Source organism: Xyrauchen texanus, chromosome 34 (assembly GCF_025860055.1).
Source record: "Xyrauchen texanus isolate HMW12.3.18 chromosome 34, RBS_HiC_50CHRs, whole genome shotgun sequence".
Lineage (NCBI taxonomy): Eukaryota > Metazoa > Chordata > Actinopteri > Cypriniformes > Catostomidae > Xyrauchen > Xyrauchen texanus.
In genome coordinates, this window is record NC_068309.1 from 8,450,424 (window position 1) to 8,464,694 (window position 14,271).

Consider the following 14,271-nt stretch of genomic DNA (forward strand, 5'->3'; position numbering starts at 1 on the left):
CAAATTTCTGATCTTTAACTTGTCTGATCTCAGATATTTGATTCCTCACAAGGCTGATCTCAGTGATGTATCTGATTACATACCTGACCAGTCATATCTGATCTCTCACATGTCTGATCTCACCATATCTGATCTCTCACGTGTCTGATCTCACCATATCTGATCACTTACATGTCTGATCTCACCATATCTGATTTCTTACATGTCTGATCTCACCATATCTGATTTCTTACATGTCTGATCTCACCATATCTGATCTCTTACATGTCTGATCTCACCATATCTGATCTCTTACATGTCTGATCTCACCATATCTGATCACTTACATGTCTGATCTCACCATATCTGATCACTTACATGTCTGATCTCACCATATCTGATCACTTACATGTCTGATCTCACCATATCTGATCACTTACATGTCTGATCTCACCATATCTGATCTCTTACATGTCTGATCTCACCATATCTGATCTCTTACATGTCTGATCTCACCATATCTGATCTCTTACATGTCTGATCTCACCATATCTGATCTCTTACATGTCTGATCTCACCATATCTGATCTCTTACATGTCTGATCTCACCATATCTGATTTCTTACATGTCTGATCTCACCATATCTGATCTCTTACATGTCTGATCTCACCATATCTGATCTCTTACATGTCTGATCTCACCATATCTGATTTCTTACATGTCCGATCACACCATATCTGATCTCTTACATGTCTGATCTCACCATATCTGATTTCTCACATGTCTGATCTCACCATATCTGATCTCTCACATGTCTAATCTTACCATATCTGATCTCTTACATGTCTGATCTCACCATATCTGATCTCTTACATGTCTGATCTCACCATATCTGATTTCTTACATGTCTGATCTCACCATATCTGATCTCTTACATGTCTGATCTCACCATATCTGATCTCTTACATGTCTGATCTCACCATATCTGATTTCTTACATGTCCGATCACACCATATCTGATCTCTTACATGTCTGATCTCACCATATCTGATTTCTCACATGTCTGATCTCACCATATCTGATCTCTCACATGTCTAATCTTACCATATCTGATCTCTCACATGTCTGATCACTCATCTGATCTTTCACATCACTGACCTCTCATGCCTGATTTCTCGTAAATATGAGATCCTGTCTCTCACCCCAGGCCTACCGCTGTGTTCTCTGGGCATCATGAAAGATGCCTGGGAACGACTGCGTCAGTGCATCAGTCCCACCACCGTACTGTGTCCGGGTGGAGGCGGCACACCCATCCTGGGCCAAGTCTTCCATTTCCTGTGTGGGAGCCTCCTCCGAACCTCTTCTCTGATGGACAAAGATGGAGTGGCACAGGCAGACCCCAAAGCCATCACAGTTGCCATGGCACAGCAACACCAAAGAGCCCAGGTGATTAAATCCATGGCAGATACATTTTACATTCTTATAAATAAGTCAAAATAAGTGTATTTAGCAAACAGGGTTTTTCCTGCATGGAGAATTATGAAATTATGCCACCGACTGTCGACGAAATTCAGGCAGGCAGTCACGTGCACAGATAGAACCCAATTGGTGCTCAAGCACCTGCCTCTTTCACTAGATAAGTGCCCTTTTTGCAAGTAATTTGTATTTTAGTTTTTATTTAAATTTGGCTCTTGGCATCAATTCTCAATTAAACGTATGCCCAACATCTGCATTTAAGTTGTAATTCTGCGAGACCACACAAGCCCGTGCCCGTCCCCCTCTTTGACATTTTTTGTCACAGCCTCCACACAACATCAAAGTCTTCCTGACCAGCCTTCATTTGTGACAGCCAGGTAAGGATAATATTTGCCCTAAACTTCGACATTGTTTACCACTGCTGTGAAATTAAACCACTATAAAAAATCTCTATAGAGCCAGCATTAACCAATAGCCCTCCATTAAGCTTAACAACAAGCAAGCTAATCAGGTGTTGGCTCAAAACAGCACCATGCAGGGTCGGAAATGCCCCCAAAATTCAATATTTGAATTGCTCCTGTTTGAGTTATTTTTTTATATTGATATCATAACATAGTCAATCCTATGTGGTCACCAGAGGCGCCGCCGCGATCACCTGACTTGTTCCCTGATAACAACAGAAAGAAATACTCCGTTATTTTTGGTCAAACATATAAGAGTACAGTAAGACATCCCACATACCTGAGATCAGAGATTATCTTTGTATGGGGTGGCTGTGGCTCAGGTGGTAGAGCGGGTCGGCTGCTAATTGCAGGGTTGGCGGTTCGATTCCCTGCCCACATGACTCCACATGCCGAAGTATCCTTGGGCAAGACACTAAACCCCAAGTTGCTCCCAATGGCAGAATAGCGCCTTGCATGGCATTGGTGTGTGAATGTGTGAATGGGACACAGTGTAAAGCGCTTTGGTAACCTCTAAGGTTAAAAAAGGTGCTATATAAGTGCAAACCATTATTGACGTTTTAAGAGGTTAATCAAGTTTTCTGTTTGTTAACTATAAATTAACATATTAGCTGTTATGTTGTATTTCATTAATATAAGGATGAACAGGTTAGCTTTTTTGTTTATCAAAAGTTGATAATTGTAATCTTCTTCAATGATCTAATTATTCGAAACAAGGAACATATTTGAGGTTAAGTATTTGCTTCAGTCAGTGGAAGGCATGGTACAAGTGTATATGTGCACATGATCAGGATGGTACCACCTCATTTTGAGCTAGGAAAAACCCTGGTAAATATATATAAAAACAATTATATAATGTTGTCACTGAGTACCAATAATGGTTTAGAGTCACTACTGTCCTTTTCATACTCTTCGTTCAGGTTCGTTTGGAGGCGTTGTGTCAGATTTCCTCATTCCTGTCAGAGATGGAGGAAAAGAACACCATCTCTCTGGTGCCCCCTCGTTTCCCAGGCCTCCTGCAGTCAGTGCAGCTGCAGTTCCTCTCTGGATGCTTTGGTCTTGGAGCACCTATCACTGGCAGTCTGGCTGCACTCAACAACGAGATTCACCATTACACCGTAAGACTATTTGATTATAACAGAGACACAAATACAATGCAGCTGTGTGGATCTGCACAACTAAGATTTGATATACTTATCAGGCACTGATTTCATTTAAAATGTATATAACATAGGAAGCCAATGTAACATGCAATAACTTAAATTATTTCTATAAAAATAAATCTGAATAATTTTTGACAACTGCTCATTTTAGGGTAAAACAAGCCTTTGTTTGTTGGTAAACAAATGAGGAATTTTAAAATGAACCCTCTCATTATGTTCAGATTACAGTGATATTAAGTGTTATTGATATCTTTACCATTTTGATTGAACATCAGCTTTAGATGAGGTCTGCACATACAGTATATTGAAGTATGACTTCAGATGTTTGAAATTACTTTGCCGTGTGTGTTTGTAGGCTGGTACTCAATCAGCTCCATTAGCTGTTCAAAGGGAGTTGCAGTCTGCAGCTCACATGCTCTACCAGCAGCTGGTGCGTGTGCTCAGACAGAAGATGGCGCTAGAGAGAGAACAGGCAGGTGGGTAATGCTTCTCAAAGACACATGCAACAAAACATTCAAGTCTCGTTTGGAGGTCGCATTTGTCGGCTTCATATGTCATCGAGGCTGTCTCGTTTCATAAAAGCGAGTAGGACACTTCAAATGCAGTCTTCAAATGCGACCTTCTTTCACGGGAATTCGGAGGATGCATGAGGTGTACCCTTCATTGGCAATCACAACCCACAACAGACTTGTTTAAAGGAGGACGCTCCTTGGTTGTCAAAAAATAATAAACAGTGATTTAGCATGCGTTTGTTTGTGTAATTTCAGGCTCTTACCAGCATCTGCTGTTAGCAACAGTGTTCGCTCTCAACTTTCACTATCAGCCTGTAGATCTGGTGGTGATTATTAAATGTGGTGTTTTGGAGATCTTGTCCACACTGACTGATAACACCTGTGTGCTGGTCAACCAGCGCTGGCTTGCCGCCTCGATGTCGGGTCACATGCAGCTGGGTGGGGCGGTGAAACTGGCCGCTGCCAGACTCCTGCAGATATTTGGCATTGCTGGCAGGTGTGACTATGGACTTGATTATTAAATACAAACCGAAAGTGACATTTCTGAACAACCTCTTATTTTAGTTCAGATTTACTATTAAAAGATCATAGTTGTTAAAATGCATGAACATTGTGATAGGGTAATACATGTATATTTGTCTCTTGTATGTTTCTCCAGTTCATGTGAGGAGTCTCTGCCATTGGATGTGTCCCAGGCTCTTATGGATGTGATGAGTGAGCAGTTACAGTGTTTATTACATGCTGTCCACCAGCAGGAGGTGCTAGAGAGGGACTCCACAGAGCACATCCAAGAGGAGACATCTAAACAAGAGAGTGAGTCATTCCAATGACACCAGTAGTACTTAAAGGAATAGTTCACCCAAAAATGAAAATTCTGTCCTACTTTACTCCTAATGCCATCCCAAATAAGTATCTCTAGACTCCCTATATTCTGCAAAAAACACAAAGATTTTTTTAAATCTTTCACTTCCATACAATGCAAGAGAATGGGGTCCAAAACTTTGAAACTCCAAAAATCCCATAAATGCAGCATAAAAGTAATCCATCAGACACCAGTGGTTTAATCCATGTCTTCTGAAGTGATCCAATCTGTTTTGGGTGAGAACAGACCAAAGTCTATCTCCTTTTTTACTATAAACCTTGACATCAGCAGTCTCCTTTGCGATCATGATTTCATACACTTCCAATCTATTTTTGTTGGTTGTGATCATGCCTAGAGACTGCAATTGCAAGATGTACAGTGAAAAAGGAGTTGTATTTTGGTCTGTTCTCATCCAAAAACGACTGGATCGCTTTAGAAGACATGGATTAAACCATTGATTAAACTTATGGATTACTTTTACACTGCCTTCATGTGCTTTTTGGAGCTTGAAAGTGTTGGACCTGCAGAGCTGAGATATTCTTCTAAAAATCTTTGTGATCATGCAGAAGAAAGAAGGTCATACACATCTAGGATGCTTTAGGGTGAGTAAATGATGAGAACATTTTCATTTTTGGGTGATATTTTCCTTTAATTTCTTTTTGGTACATAGTTTTGCAACAGATGCATTTAACCTGATACATTTAAAGGTGCAGTGTGTAATTTCAAGCAGGTTGTTTTGCTCAAACAAACAGATAGTGCTTAAGAGTTTTTTAGTGTGGTATTTCTGTACTGGTTTTGTTAGCTTGTATTTTCATGTTCTTTTTTCTTTTCTTTTTTTTAGGTGCGGATGTAGTTCGTAGCAACAGGGTTGTGGAGTCCCAGCTCGCTGACTTTCTTGTCTTCCTAAGGCGCATTTTGTCACTACGGGTCGCCAAAAGAGTCTCAGCATTTGTCAAGTGGATTGATCCACTGATGACTATCATCTCGTACAAGAGCAGCTCAGGGAATCCACTTTTCCACAACCTGCGGACTAAACTGTTAGCTTTCCATATTCTTGAAGCCCTGCTGCCCACATGTTCAGATCATGCCATGATGAAACAGGTGAGAAAGGGAAGTTATTTCTTAAAGGCATAGCGCACCCAAAAATGACATTTCTGTCATCTATTACTTACACTTATGTTGTTTAGGACCGATATGACTTTCTTTCTTGTGCTGAACACAAAAGGAGATATTTTAATAAATATTTCGAGCCATCTTTTCAACAAAATTGAAGTGGATAATACCTCACATTAACGCTTAAAAAGGACCCAAAATATCATAAAAGAAGTCCATGCAGCTTGTGTGTCATATTCCAAGTTTTCTGAAGACATACGTTTTAGATTTGGTAAAAAAACTTGTAATTTAAGTAAAAATGTAAGTCCCTTTTTTCAGTGAAAATTTTGATTGCTGTTGTAATGATGCTAAAATTCATGAACCTCTTTCATATTGGTACTTTGCTGCAAGAACTTGCATCCTGTCAATTTCCAATGGATACAATCAAGTCCCACCCTACAATATTTTTCTCCTTGAATATCCTGTTTCATTTAAATACTACACATTACAAAAATAAAACGCATTGCAAATGGCAATTGACATTGACTTTAATGTTGTTGACCTGACACTAAATGATTGTTGGCTCATTCTGACTGAATAATGACCATGGCAAGAAAAAGTATGTGAATCCTTTGGAATTAGCTGCCTTTCAGCATTAATTGGACATGAAATGTGATCTCATCTTCATCAAAGTCACAAGTATAGACTAACACAATGTGCTTAAGCTAACAACACACAAATAATTATATTTCTTTTCAAACTCAAAATGTAAGTGTTTTTTATAAGTCAAAGTAGCTCTAACCCGCACCTCCAATCACAGTTTCATTAACTGGATGCCAGGTTTGCTAACTCCTGACTCCATTTAGCTTTTGTTGATGTCATTAATCTAGGGGTTCACATACTTTTTCCACCATACACTGTTAATGCTTCAATGATATATTTAATATGTACAAGAACAATACAATAATTTGAATGTTATCAGTTAAAACAGATTATGTTTTTGGTTATTACTGTAACTAAGTTGAAGATCAAACCGGATTTCTATACAAATTTATACATAAATGCAGATAATTCCAAAGGGTTCACATAATTTCTTGCCACTGTACCATGTGTTTGTTTGTTTTTCTTTCAGATTGTGGATCAGTTATTCAGCCTTTTATCCTCATACATGTGGGAGGAACCTGTAGCCTTGAGGAAACATCAGGAAAAAGCTTCTGAGATCTCAAATAGGGTATTTAAACGTGTCGTTGTCTATCCATTGGACAATTTGTACACAATTGTAATAGTTTCCACAGTTTAAATAGTTTTATGTGTGCTTATTTGTCCTCCAGGACAGCGGAAGTGAAGATGAGTGTATCCCTATCGGTGATTTCTCCTTCGACCCTCATAAACTAATCTGTTGTTCTCTGGAGAGTGGGAATGTACTGTCTCATGGATCGGGAGGGAAAGGATATGGTCTAGCCACCACTGCAATCACATCTGGATGCTTCATCTGGAAGGTACCCATTCAAAATGCAGTGGTTATCAATTTGATCACACTTCATATAGAGATTTGCAACATTCATTAACACCCTGCTTCGATTTTGTCATTTGTTTTGCAGTTCTACATTACTAAGGAGAACAGGGGAAATGAGGGGACGTGTATCGGAGTGTCCCGATGGCCCATTCGCGACTACAACCATCGCACCACTACAGACATGTGGCTGTACCGGGCCTACAGTGGAAGCCTGTATCACGGAGGTGAACTGGGCCGAGCACTGCCCTCCTTCACTCAGGGCGACACCATCACCTGCATCCTTGACATGGAAGCCAGAACCATCTCTTTTGCCAAAAACAACAGGGTCAGTGTCTGTTTATGAACCTTACACTGAGTGGGATTGCGAGGTTGAATAATTTTCTGCTTTTCTGAACATTTTAGGGGACAATTTACAGTAACAGTGGCAATATAATTAGCTGCAAATAAAACATTGTTCGCTTTAGAAGCTAGTATAACCAGCGGCAGAAAATGGTTTAAGGAACAAAAATGAAAACAGATTATTTATTTTTTTGGACAAAACAGGAACAAAGTCCCTTTAAATTGTTTGGGAGTAAAAACTTTATTTTTAAATGCTTGTAACCGATTAAAGGGATAGTTCACCCAAAATTCAAATTCTCTCAGTATTTACTCGCCCTCATGCTATCCCAGATGTGAATGACTTTCTTTCTACTGGTGAACATAAACTAAGATTTTAGAAGAATATCTCAGCTCTGTAGGTCCATACAATGCAAGTAAATGGTTGCCAGAACTTTGAAGGTCAAAAAAGCATATAAAGCCAGCATGAAAGTAATCCAATTACCGCTTAACTTCATTCGAATAATCTTTTTCATGAAACCAAAGGGATTATCGCAGTTAATTGTTTCGGATGGGGCTTCACTCTTTTTAGTAGAACATGAGAAACATGTACTTTGATCCTGAAGGAAACTTGTGAATTGTAATCAGGTACTGAAAACATATTACATGACAACAATGCAATCAGTAACGTAATATCATAAGAGTACATTACGGGGGTAATCTAATCTAATTACTTTTGGATTACTTTTAACCTAATTCTATTTTATTTTTTGTCACATGCATTTGAGAAGGATACTCATTTTAACATAAAAGTACAAATAGGAAGAACATTTATGACATTCTTTATTGCTAACAAAAAGAGCCTCACAAAAAGAGTTCCTTATGACATTTAAAAAAAATGCATTATACATTATATGAATGAAATAAACATTCAATCTAACAGCAATGACATTCATTAGCTGAGGTGCATCTCTTACTGTTGTAATGTAAAAGGAGCACATGCTCAAAATGTTCATCTGTGAGACTATTGTGCTTCGGAGTAAGAATATGATGAAATTGATATGAAAATGTACTGCAGTTACCTTGTTATATTGTAATCATGTAATCTATAATGAAGTAAATGTAGTCTGATTATGAGTATTTTAAAATTTAATTTAAGTACTTGATATTTGTAATCTGTTGATACCCAGCACTGTGCATCACACAATTATTTCCCTAATTGCACGTGGTGGATATATCCTTCTGTGACATGCTGAAAACCTTTTTGGAAACTATACTGTATATTATTGCATCATATTCAGTTTACATTTAATATTACACGTATATTCAGTTGTTTCAAAGTCTTAACTGAACTATTGTTAGGTTTGATGCATTAATACAGATTTGATGCTGCTGGGTTTTGACTGAGCAAATCTGTCATTTTAAAAATAATTAAAATAAAATAAATAAACAATTATTAAATAATAAAAATAATATAATTAGCATAAGATGATGTTTAGTCCAGACGTGCGTGTATGCAGGAGAGAGAGAGATTTAGGCTGTTAATTGGTTTTAGATGTCTATATTTATATTTGAAATGTTAAAATATTTTTGGGGATGTATTTAATATTAAGAATACATTTATTGAAAAGACGTTATTTTGAAAAAACGTTTTGAAAACAGCTTTCTGAATACACCCCATCTGCTATTGGTCGAACAAAGATGCCAACTTGCGCCTTTTGAGTTGAGTTAACATGTTGAGGTGGGTCGCTCAATTTTCATAGTGCCACAGAAGCACTGTGTTTACAGTTTGAGAATATTAACCTACTAATGGTTTTCTCTGCATATTAAGTTGGGATGGGAGAAAGTATTTTAACACAGAATAAGTCAAATAAATGTTAAGCTCCTTCGCACCTGTGGCATGCTGTTGATTACCACAGAAGCTAATTTTGTGTAAATACAAACCAAAATATGTTTACAGAAATAAATTGCAATGTATTCTTTGGGGAAAACTGAGGTGCGAGTTGTTATAATTGTTTTTGCGTATTGTGTTTGTGTATGTATGTGGGTGGGTAGGAACCCAAGTTGGCGTTTGAAGGAGTGGATACCACAGAGCTCTATCCATGCGTTCTCTTTTACAGCAGTAACCCTGGAGAAAAGGTCAGCCCATCCAAAACACACCAATGGATAATCAAGGGTTCCTTTTATGCAATTATTTAAAAAGTGAAAAACGACATTAGTATGTGAAAAATAAACTTACAAGAACCTCCTGTTCCCCCATTGACCATTAGGTGGCACTGTGTGACCTGCAGATGCGCGGGATGCCTAGTGATCTTTTGCCAGGGGAGCCGCTGTGTAGCCCCCGTGCCACGGTTCTGCTGGAGTCCACGATTCAGCTGCTGAGACAGCTGTATGTAAACGATAACTGGGTTCATCATATCAACCAGTACATGCTGAATAAACTCCAGCTCATAAACCCACTTATGAGGGAGGGTGTACACGGCAAGATCGGTCAGTTGATTTGTGCACTTTAATGGTTTATTAGTTTGTCTTAGGTATTTGTTTATTTGACCTTATAGATATAAGCCAAATTATCATTTAAAAAAATGTAAAGGAAGAATAGGCTCTTCATTTAAAGTTTAATGCATTCTGTCCTGCACCAGGAGGTCATGCCAGTAAGGAGTCTGATGAGAATTGTGCAGCGAGAGTAAGGAGCTCTGCTTGGACTGATCTAGGGAAATCAACGGACCACCTCTCTGGCCCTGCGGGGCTTTCTGACGCCCAGCTCAGCGTGCTGTGCACTGAGGTCTGGCCTGTTATGGCCCTCATCGGAGGGGTGGACAGCGGCCTCCGTGCTGGAGGGACCTGCCTGCACAAACCCAGCGGCCGACGGGCGACCCTGCTTGGGGTACTGAAAGAGGGAAGCCCCCTGGCCAAGCTTCAGTGGGAGGAGACAGATTTTTCTGTAAGGTAAGATAAATACATGTACACAGATACCCTCAAATAATCTCCATCAAATGTATCATACACATGTAAATACATTTGGAATCATACCATCATCATCAGAATCATATATTCCAGAGAGCCTAGTAGTATGCAGTGTATGATTCTGATTTGTCTGCTGGTCTGATTTTATTGTCACATTTTTTTTAATATAATGACCACTAAACTGTATAGTTACAGCATATTAGCGAAACACTTTTGCCATTGGGGAAGCATTTTTTAATTGAATATTTTTGCAACAGAATTTCATTGCAAATATTTGTGCTTGGGATAAATAATAAAAATCAGTGTAAATAGGCCTTGAAGTCAACGTGAAATAAAAAATTGCCCTATTTGACCATTTTAATATGATACATTTTTGCATTTTTTTTTATTCCAAAGGAATATCAATGTTTTGTATTTGTAATCTTTCAACAAAATGAAACTGAATTAAATAACTTGCTACACCTCTGCAATGAAGTCACCAAGCCCTCTTATTTTTCAACCCCTCCCCTCCAACTACCATATAGCATCATACACTCACCGAGCACTTAGTTAGGAACACCTGTACACCTACTTATTCATACAATTATCTAATCAGCCAATCGTGGGGCAGCAGTGCAGTGCATAAAATCATTCAGATACGGGTCAGGAACTTCAGTTAATGTTCACATCAACCATCAGTATAGGGAAAAAATTTGATCTCCGTGATTTCGACCGTGGCATGATTGTTGGTGGCAGACAGGCGGGTTTGAGTATTTCTGTAACTGCTGATCTTCTGGGATTTTCACGAACAACAGTCTTTAGAGTTTACTCAGAATGGTGCCAAAAACAAAAAACATCCAGTAAGCATCGGTTCTGCTCACGGAAACACCTTGTTGATGTGAGAGGTCAACAGAGAATGGCCAGACTGGTTCAAGCTGACAGAAAGGCTATGGTAAGTCGGATAACCACTCTGTACAATTGTAGTGAGCAGAATAGCATCTCAGAATGCACAACACTTCGAACCTTAAGGCGGATGGTCTACAACAGCAGAAGACAACTTCGGGCACTTTTTTTACGACCATAGTGTTCCTAATAAAGTGCTCAGTGAGTGTATACTGTAGCGACTACTTTTAAAATCCCCTAAAAAAAAAAACTTTTTAATCAGAATGCATCATATTACTGAAGTAAAATAGGTTGCCAATGCTGTTTCATGTTGATTTTAAGAGTGCAATATTCTTAATCTTGGCTAAATACATTGTAAGACATTCTATGTTTACCAGTATTTTCTTTGATCTCTGTTCAGAAGCCATTGTAATTTATGTATGTTTTATATCTGTCCTATTCTTTTGCCAGTTGCATGCATCTTTTTCTTTTCGATATATCTTCACTTCCCTTTTCTTGTATTGTCTTTTGTCTTCATTTTTTTCTAATCATTGTATCCTTTCCTTTCCACTCTTTCTTTTGTTTCCGTCTTACCCCCTTCGTGTCACCTCTCCTCATCTTCATACTGCTTGTGACCTGCTGTCGTCCCACTAACCCAAAGCTTCCTGAATTCTTGGTCACCTAGTGACACACCTCTCATCTCCCTGGAGCCGTGCGATGTCCCCCAGTTGGACATGTCCCGCTGCTGCGGTCTCAAGCCGTCGGTCCTGTTTGACCTCATCCTGATGACCGGCATTCTGAAAGAGCAAGAGCCTCCGTCCGGATCATCTGGTGCATTGGGTATGCCACGGAGCCGGATTAGCTCAGAGGGCGGCCCACGTAGTGAGCTGGAAAGACGATTAGATGAAGACATTGCACGTATTATGATGGACGAAGAAGGGATAGCCTGTCCAGTGGACGAGGACCGATTTAAAGCAGAGGAGAACCAAGATAACACATCCAGAACCCTCAATCAATCAAATGATGACCGTAACAGCGCCCCCTGTCCGCCAATACTTGCACTACAACCGAGAGTGGACTTCTTCACATTGGAACTTCGTGCGATTCGCATTTCCTACCTCCTCCTGGGGGCGCTAAAGTCCCTGGCAGTCATTCTGAGCTGCGTGAAGTTCACAGATCTTCTCATGGTGCCCAAATCAGAGGCTGGCGTCAACCTAACAAGCCCTGACTCTGCGAAGACCTCTGCTGGTGGGGAGGATAATGCTGAACTGCGCTCTGTGCTACAGTTTGTAGTGCGGAGCATGGTGAAGTGGGCTGTCAGACCCTGTCCTATCAAACAGGCCGTGGCTTTATCAGACCTTGAGAGGGCTCAGATCATCATCTTTAAAGGGGTGCTAAGCAGACTGCAGGAGGATGGAAGCAAGGGACAAAAGGGTTTGTAGCTTTTGCATGAACGTGTGAGTAGTTTTGTGAACCAAGTACCTTATTCAGAACAGGTTCCATTTAAAAATATATTTATATTGGTGCCGAATGATTTTCCCAACTTCCAGTTCTGTTAATGGTTCTCAAACGTGTATTCATCTGGCAATGTGGACGAAACACTGTTCTAAAATACACTGACAGTTTTTTCTGCACAATTCATCAATTTGGCACTAAAACACTGCTTCTAAATCTGCAGCAAGTAAAAACATATAGTGTGACCAGTGGAGTCCAATTCCCAAATGAATGTCTCTTATGAGTTGGTTCTTTTGAATCTATGCCACAAAACATTCCAACAAAGTGCGACCAGTGTTGTACGATTCCCGAACAAATTACTCGTATGAGCTGGCTCTTTTGAATCTACACCGTAAATCAAATAGGCAACCAGTTTAGCCCAATTCCCGAACAAATGACTCTTATGAGCTGGATCTTTTGAATCTACAGTGCAAAACATACAGCACAACCAGTGTATTTCTGAATGAATGACTCTCATGAGCCGGTTCTTTTGAATCTATGCTGCAAAACATACAGCGCTACCTCCAGAATAAATTACTCTTATCCGATGTTTCTTTTTAGCAAATGAAAAACATACTGAACCGCAAGTCATTCATTTATTCATGTCCAACTCAAAATAAACCAATAATTTTAACGGTGTTACATGTACTTAAGGCTTGTGAGACTTAAAGGGATAGTTTACCCAAAAATGAAAATTGTCATCATTTACTCACTCTCATGCCATCCCAGATGTGTTGACTTTCTTTCTCCAGCTGAACACAAAAAGATTTTCAGAAGAATATCTCAGCTCTGTAGGTCCTCACAATGCAATTGAATGGTACCAAAATTTCTAAGCTCCAAAAAGCACATAAAGGCAGCATAAAAGTTATTTAAAAGACTCCAATTGTCAAATCCATATTTGCAGAAGCGATATGACATTTTTAACCTTTTCACTATCAATCTAAACTTTCACTTTCTCATTCTTTGTCCATACTGCCACCTTCTGGGCAGGGAGAAAATATAGTGGCTGTGGCTCAGGTGGTAGAGCGGGTCGGCTGCTAATCGCAGGGTTGGTGGTTTGAATCCCGGCCCACACGACTCCACATGCCGAAGTGTCCTTGGGCAAGACACTGAACCCCAAGTTGCTCCCAATGGTAGGCTAGCGCCTTGCATGGCAGCTCTGCCGCCATTGGTGTATGAATGTGTGTGTGAGTGGGTGATTGGGACACAGTGTAAAGCGCTTTGGTAACCTCTGAGGTTAGAAAAAAGCGCTATATAAGTGCAGACCAAAACCAAAACCAAATATAGCTTCTGAAGATATGGATTAAACCACTGGAGTCATATGGATTACTTTTATGCTGCCTTTATGTGCTTTTTGGACCTTTACATTTCTGGCCAACATTTAGTTGCATTGTATGGGCATACAGAGATATTTTTCTCAAAATATTTGTTTGTATTCTGTAGAAGAAAGAAAGTCATACATATCTGGGATGGCATGAGGGTAAGTAGATGATGAGAGAATTTTCATTTTTGGGTGAACTGTCCCTTTAAATCAGAATGTGAAACTGTGAAGTTAAAGATACACATTATGAG

General features: G+C 39.5%; 1 protein-coding gene across 1 annotated transcript in view; it reads left to right on the forward strand.

Moving 5' to 3' along the window:
* LOC127627669 (probable E3 ubiquitin-protein ligase HERC1) overlaps nt 1–14,271 on the forward strand; it is a 109,960-nt gene that overhangs the window by 53,300 nt on the left and 42,389 nt on the right. The window contains 13 exon segments of the mRNA XM_052104141.1: nt 1,188–1,426; nt 2,838–3,035; nt 3,436–3,556; nt 3,848–4,088; nt 4,251–4,405; nt 5,296–5,555; nt 6,679–6,777; nt 6,878–7,045; nt 7,148–7,387; nt 9,433–9,516; nt 9,648–9,867; nt 10,020–10,326; nt 11,867–12,639. Of these exon segments, the coding sequence (XP_051960101.1) occupies nt 1,188–1,426; nt 2,838–3,035; nt 3,436–3,556; nt 3,848–4,088; nt 4,251–4,405; nt 5,296–5,555; nt 6,679–6,777; nt 6,878–7,045; nt 7,148–7,387; nt 9,433–9,516; nt 9,648–9,867; nt 10,020–10,326; nt 11,867–12,639 (3,105 nt within the window).